This window comes from Pleurotus ostreatus, assembly GCF_014466165.1.
Source record: "Pleurotus ostreatus strain PC9 chromosome Unknown scaffold_2, whole genome shotgun sequence".
In the NCBI taxonomy this organism is placed as follows: domain Eukaryota; kingdom Fungi; phylum Basidiomycota; class Agaricomycetes; order Agaricales; family Pleurotaceae; genus Pleurotus; species Pleurotus ostreatus.
The window spans coordinates 4,262,397-4,277,355 of NW_023503157.1; the positions used below are offsets into that span (position 1 = coordinate 4,262,397).

The 14,959-nt window shown below is 51.0% G+C and overlaps 2 protein-coding genes across 2 annotated transcripts; one reads left to right on the forward strand and one right to left on the reverse strand.

Annotated features, from left to right (window-relative positions):
* Positions 1-501: 501 nt before the first annotated feature.
* On the forward strand, positions 502-1,513 carry PC9H_004390 (uncharacterized protein; the record flags this gene model as incomplete). Its single annotated transcript, XM_036773974.1, has 4 exons — positions 502-775; positions 831-956; positions 1,019-1,140; positions 1,202-1,513. 4 exons carry the CDS (start codon positions 502-504, stop codon positions 1,511-1,513), a joined length of 834 nt encoding a protein of 277 aa, XP_036635447.1.
* Positions 1,514-8,840: 7,327 nt separating this feature from the next.
* On the reverse strand, positions 8,841-9,755 carry PC9H_004391 (uncharacterized protein; the record flags this gene model as incomplete). The annotated part of the gene is made up of 2 exons (XM_036773975.1): positions 8,841-8,995; positions 9,056-9,755. 2 exons carry the CDS (start codon positions 9,753-9,755, stop codon positions 8,841-8,843), a joined length of 855 nt encoding a protein of 284 aa, XP_036635448.1.
* Between the last annotated feature and the right edge of the window lie 5,204 nt (positions 9,756-14,959).

Genomic DNA, 14,959 nt, shown 5'->3' on the forward strand with positions numbered 1-14,959 from the left:
GCGAGTCCCTGTCGTCGGCCTCGTCCTACCCAACCTCCTGAGAGTTACTACTCGCTTTCAATCGTGCTGATTACTGGTTCACGTTAGCGGAAAGCCTGCCAAAGACAATATTAACAACAGAATCGACCAACCGACTCCACACCCGTCCGGAGCGTGCACTTGGTTTCCTTGATGATTGATCCACCCACGTCAGCACGGCTTCAATATTCCATCATTTCGACCTCATGAGTACATTCCTATGTCCGCAGCCTTCGGTAACGCTGATGGCACAGCTTTCGAGAAGCCGTGAGCATGTGGACGTGTTTATCGTAGTCAGCCTACGACTTGTTCGCCGGATTCATCACGGATTCTGAGTCCCCGAATAGAAGTCAAAGGCCTCTTGTTGCTGAATTGCGACTGAGTAACTTGGAGGTCAGTGTCCTGAATTCCCTTTAGAGCTAGATTGACCAGACCTTACTTATCTCAGACCCTAACGAATTTAGAACACGACGGAGGGAGATGATGTACAGTAAATTGACGTCGGAGGAAGGCGAGCGGGACGTCTTCGACACGCGCATCATCGACTTCAAGGATGAGGGGGACCTCGATGAACAAGTAGAGCTAGGCGACAACCATCACAGGCAATTGCGAGGCTCTACCCGGCTGCGCATTACGAGCTTGTGTCTTGGGGTCCTCAAGTCCTCCATCTTACTTTGGGCCATCATCGTTTTTCAACTCATCGCCATAGGTCTACTTCTCAGTCATTCAACGTCACCCCAAGAGGCTCCCCTTTATTGTGAGTACTTTGATTCCTAGCCCATGAGTGAGCTAATCAGTATACCACCTGCTAGCCCCTGCGAACGAGGCTATCTCATACAAATACAACAAATTCTTCAACGGATTTGGGCACAATGTCTCTCCCTTCCAAGTCCCACCTTCGAAGGAACTTGACGAACTCTGGGAGGATCTTTACCACTGTACGAGTTGTTCCTCCCTCTACTGTTTCTATTTCCCTCAGTGGTATCCATTTCGAATCTAGTTGGCATCTCTCGCATACCAAAGTCGCAAGCCAAGTTGCTCACTAACGCAACGGAGGCAATACCGGGCGACGAAGAGCACTATGCAGTCGAACTCGACGTCTTCCACGAACTCCACTGCTTAGTGAATACTCACTTAACTACCGTAGAGGGACTTTTACTGACAACCGTGTTATGTTCCCCAGAATCGCATACGAAAAACGATATATTCGGACCACTATCCCGACATGCGCATCTCCCTCCCAGGTAACGAAATCCATATGAGCCACTGCCTCAATTCCATCCGCCGGTCTCTCATGTGCTCGTCGGACGTCAGCCTTATCGTCTGGAAATGGGATGAAGAGGCCGGGCAATCGTTTCCCCGAGGGGATGTCGTCCATCGATGTCGCGATTTTGATAGGATCAAGGAGTGGGCGTTGGAGAATCAATTGGACAATAACTTCAACACGAGTATCCATGCGGTGAATAGCCTGCCGATGCCGATGTTATTGTACTAGCGTCATATTGAATATCTCACCGTGGCCTTGGGAAACGTGTTTCGGTGACTTGGTATATGGCCTCATCGCTTCTGATGGGATATTTGATGTTATCAGGATTCCACACGTTCGACGCCTCGAGACCTGTCACCCCTCCTTCAATCCCGCAGCTAGGCCAATGTCTGTCCCATTATCTGGGTACTACCCGAATGCTTCGCGCAGGAACCAACGAGCATGGTGCATGTACAGCTTTCGACCACGGGTTCCTATTCGTTAAACATTTACATATGGTGAGTTGCAGAGCCACTTCGGCCCTGCACATTTACTAGGTATCAGCAAGTTTCCTATGTGTCCGATGATGCAGGCGACTATGCTCTGAGCCGCAATCCTTTCCCCACTGATGGGTAACCACATGGGGGTTTCAACATTCCCTATGGGTTTGGCTCTTTGTTCTTTCAGCTTTCGGTCCGATTCGATATCAACTCAAGACATAAAAGGTGAGCATCTTCTGTACTACTCTCGCCGCTCACTGTCCAGCAGCAACTACCAGTACCGATTCAGTGCACATTTCTCGACACTCAGAGATGAACGTGTCTTTCCTCGCTCTCCTGGCCTGCGTTGCCACCACATACGCGTTACCTGTTGATGTCGTCGCTATTGAAGCAAGACGGGCTGAATCGTCCGTGTAAGCTCCATTGCCGTCTAGTCTGCCCCTTCCTAAGCTCTGATGATCCTATGCAGAGACCTTCTGAATACAGAATGGTGTACCAGTCCTCACGGACTCTGCCGTAAAGCAACGTAGTGTTAGTGTATTTTATTTGATCATCCATCGTTCTTGTTGCCTTACTGATAGACCACCGGTAGAGCGATCAAGTTAGCTAGCTTCTGTTCTTTTCTGTAATTTGTGTAGACATTATCTTTGTTCGCGCAACAGTATCTGGTTCGATTTACGTTTTAAACCCTCGATGTGGCAATGAATAGGACGATTTCACCCCATGGAATCTCACCAAGAATGCGGAATCGGCGACTGGTTAGAGTTATGTACGTATGCAGGTTGCCGTTGGCTCAGTGGCTCTGAGGTAGGTTTGTAGGGCATGATATCTAGGCAGCGACCTGGCCTCCCATCCCGTCCCCTCGCCCAGAATAGTGAACACCCGTAACCGCTGAGAGGAGCCGGCATGAACCTAGGTCAATATCAGGGTTAATCACTTCTTCGAAACGTTAGAGCGCAATTTGAAGCCAAGCTCACCTCATCTCATCCGAAAGCAGACTTGTTTGTTTCCTTGCGTTGAAATGGTTGGGCGTAGTTCTCGTCCTGCTCCTCGACTTCCTCTCTGTCCGTTTTGCGTTCCGTCTTGCCATCGTATCTGTCTTTGTAGCAGCGTTTTTCAGCATTCAAGGTCGCTGTCCAAACGAAGGATCTGACGTACCGATTTTCATAGCGTAGAACTCTACTGCACATCACATCCCTCCGCACGTCTATTGGCTGCACTCGTCGGCGATCTAGGTGCGTCGGGGCTTGTCTCCCTTGACTTTCATTAGTTATCAGTACCAGCACCTCCTTACCCAAACTGTCAAGGCCGTTGATGCGAGTTGACATCAACTCCAGATGAAACGATCTAGCGCCGGACCGAAGGGCTTCGAATGGTGGCACCTCCCGGTGACATGACTGTCACGCCCGAAACTGTTCAAGCGTCCTCTATCCCAGCCAGGTGGTATCACTATTCGAGTACGTACGAGAGAAGAGAGTGCACCGTCCGTAGCGACGGGAGTGAGTAGGCAACACAAATTGGCGGATATAGAGAGTAGTGAGTCATCACAAAGGTGACGGGGGTCTGGATTAACAGAAGCACCTCAGTAGCGAGCGGGGCACAGGCGAGTTATTTGGACTGGGAGGTGGAAAGAGACGAGTCATTGATGTACGCGATCAGCGTTACGGTCGCAAATGGAGATAGAGGATGAGTAGACGAGTGTGTAAATTGATAATGGGCGACGACATTCGTTGCAGCAGCGCGGAGCAAGGCGTAGCGATCTGGCATTTAGTCAGAGTAACACGGTGCAGAAGTGTAACTAGGTTCGACGTTGGTCAAAGAGAGGCGTAGTCTGATGACCGAAGGAGAATTTGCAGAGTTGCTTCAATACTCGGCACTAATGATACACGAGGAGTGAATGTGAAGATGACATAGAACACGCGGAGGTAGAAGGGTGCGAGTCGGTGTAATGACCATGACCATGGAGGGCGCTGGGCAGCCGTAAATGGAAGGGTCGACACGTCTACCCATCCGATCTGTCAGAGTTGGGATGGGAGAACAAGGGAATGATGCTGGATATTCTCCCTACCCTATCACCACTTGACCCTCCTTCAAGTTGTCATCGATTCCTGAGTTGCAGTTGTGAGTGAGCTACAGTGTTATTTTTCTACGATGAGCACACTCGCAGGCGACAATGTTATATCAGTTACTCACCGGACCCAATGCCGAGGGACCTTGGATCCCGGTACCGATTCTCTCTTCGTAGGGCCCTGGTGTTACCCTGCTCGAGTTGAATGAGGGTGCTGGAGGATGTGAGGCAGAACAACAGTCATGACTGCGTCGTCGTCATGTGGCAAGGTGTTACTCACCTGTACATTCCAGAACGTTATGGTGGTTGGTGGAGAAGACCAGAAGGTTAGGCGCCAAGACACAGCTTTGACTTCGGACTTCAGACAAGCTTGTCGCGACCAATCCTTTCTCGACCAACACGCGCCATTCTAATGAACGAAGTCAAACTGGCTCAAGAGAACTCGACGAATATGCACAGAATCATTCGAAACGTTCAGCCAGCCCCGCAGCCCGGCAGCTTCCCAGGCAACAGCGTATAACTGCGGTCAAATCCCACGATTGAATTCGACGGTTCGTATGTTCTTTCGTTCCGCAAGTCCTCAGTAACCCCATCAGGACGTCTCCAACGACGGCACTCTACAGGTAAACGCCCTTCGATTCAGGCCCTCAGGCATTTTTTTCAAGCCGAACACGATCTCGCTTGCCAGACTTCTACTAATCACCAATCCTACATGCACTCGTAATCAACATCGATGTCACTCCAAAGCGACCACCTTACCTACCACGACGAGCACATTGACTTGACCCAGGCGGACATCCCGGGCGACATATGCGTCGATGAATGCTATCTTGAAACGCCGCCGCAGTTCTCGCGCTCCCACTACGTCCGGATGCTCGTGCAGGACACCGTGAACGTGCTTTGGATGATAATCCTCATACAGTCTGTCGTGATTGGGATGCTGGTGTGTTATGTTGTGAGGAATCGGCAGGGTTGAAGGTTAGGGAGATCGGTGGGTCAAGAGATGCTACTAGTTCGCCACGATATTTTGTACGTGCTACGCATCATCCATCACTGCACGGTACTAATACATACTCGGCGTAGTAAACCATTACCAGGCCTAAGTCACTTGTAATCATATTGAGGGCGAATCCACTTGCTACGTTCACGTGAAGAACGAGAGTGACGTATAAGACAGGAGTCATGTCAAGTTTGATTGGCATTTGCGAGCGACGCTTGGTGAGTCCCGCTCTCTGTGGCACCAGCAGTATCACTCACCTGCACCTTTAAACGGCGTCTTCAATCACATTCTCTGCTGGATCCTTACGACATTCTCCACTCGTAATAGTGCACGGCACAGCGTGTGTGAAGCAGCCGATGCTCCAGATCCCAGACGCAAGCATCCGAAATAGCGGACATCTAGCTAGGTTTAACTTCGAGAAAGTCCAGTAGACTCTGCGAATAGCGCGTGTGCGATAGCTTCAGACGACAGACAGGAGGCCCGACAGTAATTAGGAATGATTTCAGACCGACTCTGTGTTGGGAGTTAGCGCATATTGGTGGGTAAGTGCGATCTGGATAGCAGGGAAAGAGGCTTACGGTCGCAGTGTGTGACGCTCGTGCTTCGAGCTGGGTGTGTTTTATTGTCCCATTTCATTCCTCGTGTGTTGAAACCCCAAACGTCACCCAGAACACAGGAGGCAAGATGACGTCGAGCCTTTACTGCTGGGTGCTACCCGCACACTTCTTCTGTGTGCTCATGCACGAAGGCTCCGCTGGCAACGCATCTGCGTTCGAGACCCCAGAGTCAGACATCCTCCAAGAATCAAAAGCTAGTAAGTGCGTCGTGTCGGAGAGATGATCGATACCTCTGAGTCTCGTGGCACACCCGCCAGGGGATTTGGCTTTGTTCGTTGTTCATTTCCGATTCATCCGCTTCAAAATTTGCGGATGCTCCGACGAAGGATGGGCTCGAAATGCGCCTGCCCGTGAATCCTATTGCTCATGCCCACTGACGCTGCACAGACTCTCTAGGATACCCTAACGGGAACTAGAACAACGAGCATGTGGGGGGCGAGGGGGCGACTGACCGAAGGCCGGTATACCAATGCGTGGTGGCGTTACTACGCTCGTTAAGTGCCAAAGTTAAAAGATAGTGTTCGTTCACGTCGGCGGGATCAAACCTTCGCTTGGACCGTCCGCGCAGCTTCCGCGAATCATCAATCAACGTACGAACGTAATAATGCACCTCGGATCCACTGCCTAGAATCGCTAGATCTCGTTGCAAACTATAATCGACGGAAGCGATAACAAATGTGCTGCATTGCACCAGGAGCTCCTGACTTCGCGCTTCCCCGCGACACTTTGTGATTCGGCGTGTCCAGCATGCTAACGGATCCATCAATTGACTCCACTCACCGAGTTTACTCGCCGGTAATAATTGTAATAATAATTGGCTTATTACCCGTCAGCTCCGAGTTTCAGAGGCTTGATTTCGTATATAAGGTGCGCCGTTTCTTGGTTAAACGGTACTAACGTCCTCCCAACCCAACTCAACTTCGTGCTTTCTTCTCAGATCTCGCCTCTTGCATCTCACCAGCATCTCTCACCTCTTACAATGACCCGTGAATAAACCCCAGGTCGATGCCCACGCAGACGCCTAGCAGACGTCCTTCGAGCTTCACGTACACATGGCCGCGCCGTCACGCGTCGTAGAGACGCGGACGCCCCATGGGTGGTGGCGGCCGCAAGGATTGCTGCTACGCTTCACGCGGCGGTGTCTGCGTGTTTCGAACTCGTGTCTTGCGGTCTTCAAGCGCTCGATGACACTTTGGGCCATCATAATAGTTCGATTCGTCGCCATAGGTCTACTTATCGGTCTTTCCATGACCCCCCAGCAGGACCCCCTTTATGGTGCGTCGATTTTAGATGCCATTTCCCGCGTCCAAAAATTTCAAGCCAAGTTGCTCCCCGACGCAAAGCAGGCAATCCAAGGCGACGAAGGACACTACGCCATTGAGCTCGATGTGTTCCATCAGCTCCACTGCTCACTCAACTGTCGTAGACGGACCTTTACCGACAACCGCGTCGTTGTCCCCAGAATCTCATACGGAAAACGATGGAATCGGACCACTACCCCGACATGCATATCTCCCTCCCAGGGAACGAAATCAATTTGAGCCACTGCCTCGATTCCATTCGCCAGTCTCTCGTGTCATGTGCTCATCGGACGTGAGCCTTATCATCTGGAAATGGGATGAAGGATGAAGGGGTCGGGCGATTGTTTCCCCGAGGCGATGTCGTTCCATTGCGGCTTTGATAGGATCAAGCAGTGGGCGCTCGAGAAGCAATTGGTCGATAGGCTCAACACGAGCATCTATGTGGTGAACGGCTTGCCGACGCCGCTGTTATTTTACTAGCCATCATTCAATCATCCAATGTTAGAGATTTCACCGTGCCTTCGGAAAAGATGTTTCGGTGACTTGGTAGATGCCCTCGATAGTTCCGAGACCTGATGCTGACAGGGTTCCACATGTTCGACGCTGTTTGACGCTGCGATATCTGTCAACCCTCCGTCAATGTCGCGTCTGGGCCCAAGTCCGTCTAATCAACTGGATACTTCCCGAATGCTTCGCGCCTTGACAGCAAGGAACCATCGAGCATAGTACGTGTACACCTGTAGACCACGGCTTCCCATTCGTTAACCATTGACATCCGGTGATTGTACGACCCACTTTGACGCTGCTCTGCGCGATTCCCTTCCCACTGGTAGGTGACCACATGTGTGTTCCAACACTACCTACAGGTCTGACCTGTTTTTCCCTCAGCTTTCGGTCCGATTTGAGCATCAACTCGGGACATAAAAGGTGGGCATTTTCTCTACTTATCTCGCCGCTCACTACCCAGCAGCAACTACTAGTCCCTACTGTGTCTCGACGCTCAGAGATGAAGACGTCTATCCTCGCTCTCCTAGCCTACATCGCCGCCGCCGCATACGCGTTGCCTATCGATGATGCTACAGCTATTCAAGCGAAACGGGCTGACTCAACCGTGTATGTTGTTACCATTCCATCTGCACCGTCTTGAGCTCTAATAACAGTATGCAGAGACATCGTATTCGATACTTGGTGTGGCAACCCTCGAGTATCCTGTCTGTGACCGTGAAGCGAAGCAATGTTGGTATATTGACCACATATCGTTCGTACTGCCTTGCTGATATGCCACCTGCAGATTGATCTGGTTAGCTGCATACTGCGCTTTGCTGCAACAACATCTTGGACGTAGTGACGTGCAACTATATACCTATTATGGTGACACCATTTTCGACGTAAAGCTCTCCAGGACGCGTAGCGGCACAATTACCGCCAGCCTCGGCGGCAAGATCCACTATGACAGAGCCCTTGCTTCATTGCAGTGACCACTCGTGTAGACATAAACTGTGTTCGCGCCCTCATGCATATTTCAGTATGATCTTATTCAATTTTGGCCCTCGAAGTAGCGTAGCGTCAAGGTTCTGAGTGGAGTCAATCTAGGGACGATGGGGCAGCACGGAACGAAATAAGCAGCCAGTTTGTGGGCCAGAAGGTTCATCTCGGTCGACTCAACCAGGTCTCAAGAACCACTGCCTCGAAGCAGGCAGTTCTCGCTTTGAAATCCTGAGTTGTACGGGAGTAGCCGTGGTGTACTGGGGAGGCGAAGATAGAACCATAGATGCAACCACATGGTGGTGATCGGCAGCAAGCGCGTGTCGGGACAACGAGGTAGGACTCAGTGCATGTACATATCTCTGAATGTCAGCTCATCAACGGCAATGTCGGAAAGCATAGTACCATGTATTTAGACAGGCATTTGTCTTGAAAATATGAACATATTCCTTCAACAGGCTATTTCTACAGGAGATGATTACAGCAACCTGGAATACCAAAGGTCTGAGAAAAAGTAGAAGATAACAAGGTGTGAGTTGAGATGCCTGACAGAGTAAAAACCAGAATCGTGTACCAGCACTCTTCGTGTCTGGTTAGCAGTGGAATTAGTCTGAAGTTTCTTCGTCCTCGTCGCCGTAGTCATCTTCTGAGGAGTGCAATAATGGCTGAGGTGGCCCAAACAAAGTAGCCCAAGCCATCCCCAGTGGAGGCAACGGAGGCAACGGGCCATCGGGAAGCCGGATATTCGTCTTGCGCCTCCCTGGGATGCATGGATATGAGTAAAAATGGAGGAATACAGGAGACCATGACCATGACCTACTTTTGGGGCCAGGACCTGCAAGCGTATGAGACACCCGTTTTCCGAGCGAGCTTGCTCTGTGGATCTGACCAATGATTGGGTAGTGACGCCCTGGCGCCTTCGGGACCCGTTCCACCTTTGGGTAGGATCGTGGCGTGTGCGTATCCAGCTGGACATTTAATTCCTTGGTTTCCCAAGTATTAACATGTTCAAGAATCAGCCGTTGCATTGCCTCGTGGAGGTGGAGGGGACGGGGCGGCGGCCTGAGCAGGCCCCATTCGGGTCTGACTTGACGGGTGAGCGAGACCATCAACGGTGCGACAAAACCAAGATCCTTATGCAGCCACTTGGCCCACTTATTGAGTTGGATGACAGGGACCCGGTTGTCGTTGCTCGTCCCAATCTCATGGTCTGCGATACTCAACCAGATGTCGCGAAGTCCAACATTGTCTCCACCACGTGAATATAGCGTGTAGACGTAGAGCAAGAGGCCGACAATATCTTTAATCCAGTCGAACTCTTCTGATGTACTGAGCCCAGCGGGGCAGCTGTACTGACGGAGAGCAGTAGTGGGGCGGATAGTTGGTCTGTCCACCACTACGCCGTCTCTGTGTACGATAAACTTAGCAGAACGAAATTCGAGATCGAAAGGGAGAGGTCCTAAGACGCCATCACCGTATCCTGACGCGTAGCAGCAATCCTTGCGGCCGCCACCACCCATGGGGTGTCCGCGTCTCTGCGACGCGACACGGCGCGGCCATGTGTACGTGAGGCTCGAAGGAGGGCCACTAGACCCCGGCGTAACGGCTGGACATTTTGCATCGACTTCATCGCTCCACGCAGAGACATCTAGCGAGAGGCATCTAGCGAGAGGCGAGAGGTGAGAGACAAGAAAGCACGAAGTGACGCTGGAAGTAGAGAGTAGAATAGCGACGACGAGAGAAGAGGGTGTTGGTGGGTTGGTGTCGTTAAGCACGAAATGGTGCACCTTATATACCAATTCGAGCTCGCACCGAGGGTCTGAATTCCAGAGTCGGGAGGGGATACCTCTCGTGACCGTTGGAGCTATTATTATCCCCTTTCCACAAATTATCGCACGCGGTAGATACGGCGAATAAACGCGGTGACTTGCAGTGTTTTCATGATCAATGAACAATTTACAATGAATTGATTGGTACGGTTATTAGTACGCTGGGAGGACCGGAAGACGACGCGGCGCCGCAAAGAATAACGTGAACGCTGCCGTCTGGTGCGACATTTCTAGTTTGTAGCATATATCTAGGACCTGAGCTCGAATCTTGGGGTTCTAGACCGCGATACATTGTCGCATTCGTGGTTCGCGGGGAGTGCGCGGGGTGGAAGGGAAATGAATTTTAAAGTCTGAACCGTATCCTCAGTGAGCGTAGAAAGCAAACTCGTATTAATGGTATGTACCTGAACCGTATCCTCAGTGAGCGTAGAAAGCAAACTGAGGAAAGCAAGGATCGAGCGTCGATCCAGAGTTGAACCCGGATGACATAATCTGTCGGTGAAATCCGACATTCCCCCTCACCGACTAGAATGTCAACGGGGGGGAGTAAAGGAAAAGAAGATAGGTAATGTAAAAAGGAAATGATGAGATAGGTGCGGTGTGGAGAGGAAAGTGTCCATAGAAAAAGAAAAGAAAAATAAGATGTTATTCCCCCTCGCAGGCATTCCCCCTCAAATGACGCCGAGTTGTTCACGGAATTTGGTGAACGGCCCCTTCTCCAGGGCCTTGGTAAAGATGTCGGAGATGTTGTCACGAGTATCAACCCGCAGCGCATCAATAACTCCCCATTCAATCTGTTCCCTGATGAACATCTCACGACCATCGATGTGTTTCGTTCGAGAGTGAGAAACGGCATCGCGGGAGAGTGCCAACGCGCCATTATTGTCACAATAGAGCGTAGTCGGTCGATTGCAGGCCATGTCCAGTTGCGCCAGAAGATGCCTAAACCACATCGCTTCCCGACACGCTTCGTTGATAGCAATGAACTCCGCCTCCGTAGTACTATTGGTAACCATCTTCTGCTTTCGTGAAGACCACGAAACAGCACCTGATCCGAAGTTGAAACAATACCCCATTGTTGAGCGGCGAGTATCCAGACAGTCGGACCATGATGAGTCAGAGTAGCCAACCAGAACAGAGGGACGAAGTCCTCCAAGACGAAGTTCGAGCCGCCGCGTGCTAACCAGATATCGGACAGTGTGCAGTGCAGCTTGCCAGTGAGTTTCCCGGAAGCAGTCAAGATACTGTGCCAGTTTAGAGACTGCGAATGAAACATCAGGTCGAGTAGAAGTTGCGATGTACATCATGGTCCCGACCACCTGCCGGTAAGGTAATTTGGCAAGCACCACCGCATCGGATACTAGCAGTGTCTCGTTTGCAGGAGGACGACAGAGCTTGACCTTGGAGTCCATTGGAGTAGATACTGGGTTGGTGTTTAAAGGTACGTCCGCTATCTCTGCCAGTTTTTCAATCAAGGCGGTTTGGGAAAGGTGGATGGTGCGGTTTTGTCGCTCCCTTCGAACCGAAATACCGAGGCAGAAACCAATATCTCCCAAGTCGGAGATAGTCCAGGCGGTGCGCATGTCAGCTTTCAGACCATCGTTGGCATTGGCTCTATTGCCAATTGCTACCATGTCGTCGACATGAACCAGGGAGATGACGGTATCACCGTCCCGCTTCCTGAAGTAGACACATGCATCGGAAGGTAGACGCTTGAAGCCCCATGAAATCATTTTCCCGTTCATTTCTTTGTTCCAGAGACGACTAGCCTGCTTCAGACCATACAGTCCACGTAGAAGAAGCCAAACATATTCATCTGCTGGGTATGCTGGATCGTCCAGATAAGGGATCTGCTCCATGTATACCTCTTCGTCTTCAGGGAGCGGACCATATAAGAAAGCTGTCTTAACATCCAGCTGTTGTATGTCCCAGTCGTTTGCCGCGGCGATGTGCAGTAGGCTCCGCAAGCTCTCCATTCGGGCCGTTGGTGAGGTCGTCTCGGTGTAGTCCTTGCCAGCAACCTGCTGAAACCCTTTAGCGACATATCTGGCTTTGTGTCTAACAACTTCGCCCTTCTCGTTGCGTTTACGGTGTAAGACAATCTTCCCTTTGATCACCTTCTTTCCGGCAGGAACATCGGTGCGCTTGACTGGCTTGTAAACACCCATCTCTTTCAGGCTCTTCGATTCATCTGCAATAGCGATCTTCCATCTCTCCCATTCGTCGGAATTTACTGCTTGTTCCAGTGTTGGATCGTCCTCATAAATGATCTCCTCTTTGGATAGAAAGATGCTGTCGACACGTTTGACGTCCTCTTCACTGGGGTCAATGAGACTGTTCAAGATACCAACTTTATGACGAGATGCGAGGTCAGCAGTAGTTGAGGATGTGAATAGAACCGATGGGTTGTCAAGCCAGCCATCCACCTCTGCAACGCCAGCCCGTTGTGCTTGGCGAGATTGTTTCATCTCCTCCATGGCTTTGTCCAAGTTGCTAATAAATGGTTTCCCTTGAGCAACTGCTTGTCGTTCAGTTAATTTGATTTCCCGTTCCGAACGTCGAGGAACGTCGGCAGCAGCAGACGTTGATTCTTCCTCATCAGTAGGCCGTGGTGGAGTCTTCCGACCCTCCTCTTCAACATCGCCATCGTTGGTGTCTTGATCGCTGATGACATCCTTTCGCTCAATGAAGCGCACATTGTACGAGTCAATAACCCGGCGGGACTTGGGTTCGTAGCACCGGTAGGCTTTGGCATTTGGCGTGTAACCTATGAGAATGCACTCGATTGAGCGTGGATAGATCTTTGGAACATGCCTCTCCTGTATAAGAACAAATGCTCGACATCCAATTTCTCGTAGATGCGAGAGGTTAGGCCTTTCCCCATACCACGCCTCATAGGGTGTCATGCCGATTACACTTGAGGCTGTTCTGTTGGAAAGATAGCATGCCGTAAGACAAAATTCATCCCAACGATTGGCAGACAGTCCACATTGTGAGCGCATTGCGCGAGCCTTTTGCATAATGGTCCGATGATACCTCTCGACTGAACCGATGTGAGACGAAGTGTAAGGGGCAGTGAATTGATGGATGGCGCCTATAGATTTGCACCAAGTGTCCATGGCGTTTGACTTCAGTTTGCCGTTGTCGGTTCGAAAGATGGCAACCCCGTAACCGACTTCTCTTGCAACTTGCAAGTGCCATTCTTTTAGCTTGGGTAACGCATCGGATTTTAATTTAAGAGGAATAGACCATGCGAAACGAGAAAAATCATCCACAATGTTCATGAGATAAAGGTGTCCTGAAACTGATGCAACGTCTTCAGGGCCTGTAAGATCGGCCCAGACAATGTCCAAATGTCGCTTCGCCCTTCCATGCTCCCTCGTGCTCGGCATCGGACTGTGCGTCTGTTTCATAATAATGCAGTCGTCACAGGCTGAAGGGTGTTGCGAGAATGACTCCGGCATACCTTCAGCAAGCTTGTTCGCGGCCATGGACAGGATGGCGCCATGGTGCGCATGACCCAGACGACGGTGCCAAGTTTCGATGGTTGCAGGAGCCGCATACAGCATAGCATGTTCAGTGGCCGATGATGCGCAGTGGAGTCGATAGAGGTTCTTTGCCGTCAGGGAGCCGGTCGCAATTATGGCTCCACTTCTATTACATATTTGGACAGTGAAGTCGGCCTCGAAGGTGATTCGACATTGCAGTGATCGTGTGAGCGCCGAGATGGACAGTAGACGAACGTTGGAATTGGGAATGAAAAGGACATTATCAAGAATAAGAATGCGGCCTTTTCCTACTCGAAGTTTGATCTTCCCGATGCCGATCGCAAAGATAGCAGACCCTCCTACACCCATGACGCGCCGTGGAGCAATGGTATAGAGCTCGAAGAAGTCCGCGCGGTCTGGCAAGATATGTGTGGAAGCTCCACTATCGAGGTAAAACGGCAGTAGACCAAGGTCCATTTGACGAAGATGTGACACAGACAGCAGAACACAAGTGACCATAGCTTCGGCGGAAACCTCCCTAAAGAGCTCAGCCCAGTTGCAGGAGGAGGTGAGAGTGTCCGTCGTCGCCAACCAAGCATGATGTGACTCTGATCCTGGGCTCAAGATCGATTCAATGGGATCAGTTGCAAGGACTCCAGCAAAATCAGGACTTTGGTAGAAAGCTAAGTTTGAGTTCGGCGCCGTTGGCTGTGGCATTTGTGCAGAGTTCGACGTCATCACTAGGAACCCTTGTTGGGAACCGCTAGGAGCGATGAAGGTCTGGCCATTACAGGTGAATATTTTAGCATCGTTTGAACCCACAGGGACGGCGGCGTGAGCATGAGCATCATCGTTCGCCCGCTTGCGTTTTCTGTCGCTACCCAAGGTCTCTGCACGTGCTTTGGTGGCCTCAGCTATTGTTTTACCTGCCATTCCACCTCCCGGATATATGCAGAACTCGATGGAGTGCCTCGCCTTTTTGCAGTTCACGCATACAGGGCCGTCCTCCTTGGATCTGGTGCGTTGTTTCGGCACCTTTGACGATGACGACGCTATCATGGCCATGGCTCCTTCCGTGACTAGTTGTTCATGCATCTTCACATGGTCCTCCACGTTTTTCCACGTAAAGCGTACACCAGGACGTTCGGCTGAAATGTGGCTCGCAATGAAGTCGTGTATCGACGGGATGGTTCGTGCAGCTGAGAGCACGCTCACCATGAGGTGGCTCGTCTCGTCCAGCGGTCCCATGGCCCATATCTTCTTATGGAGTTCTTCGATCTCTGCACATTTAGCAACAACGTCCGACCCGTCTTGAGCAAAGCGAATCGCCAGTAGCTGATCCTCAAGTATGACGCGATGGATCGTTCCCTGATTGAGATGCCTGTCCTTGAGGAACGTCCAGACTTC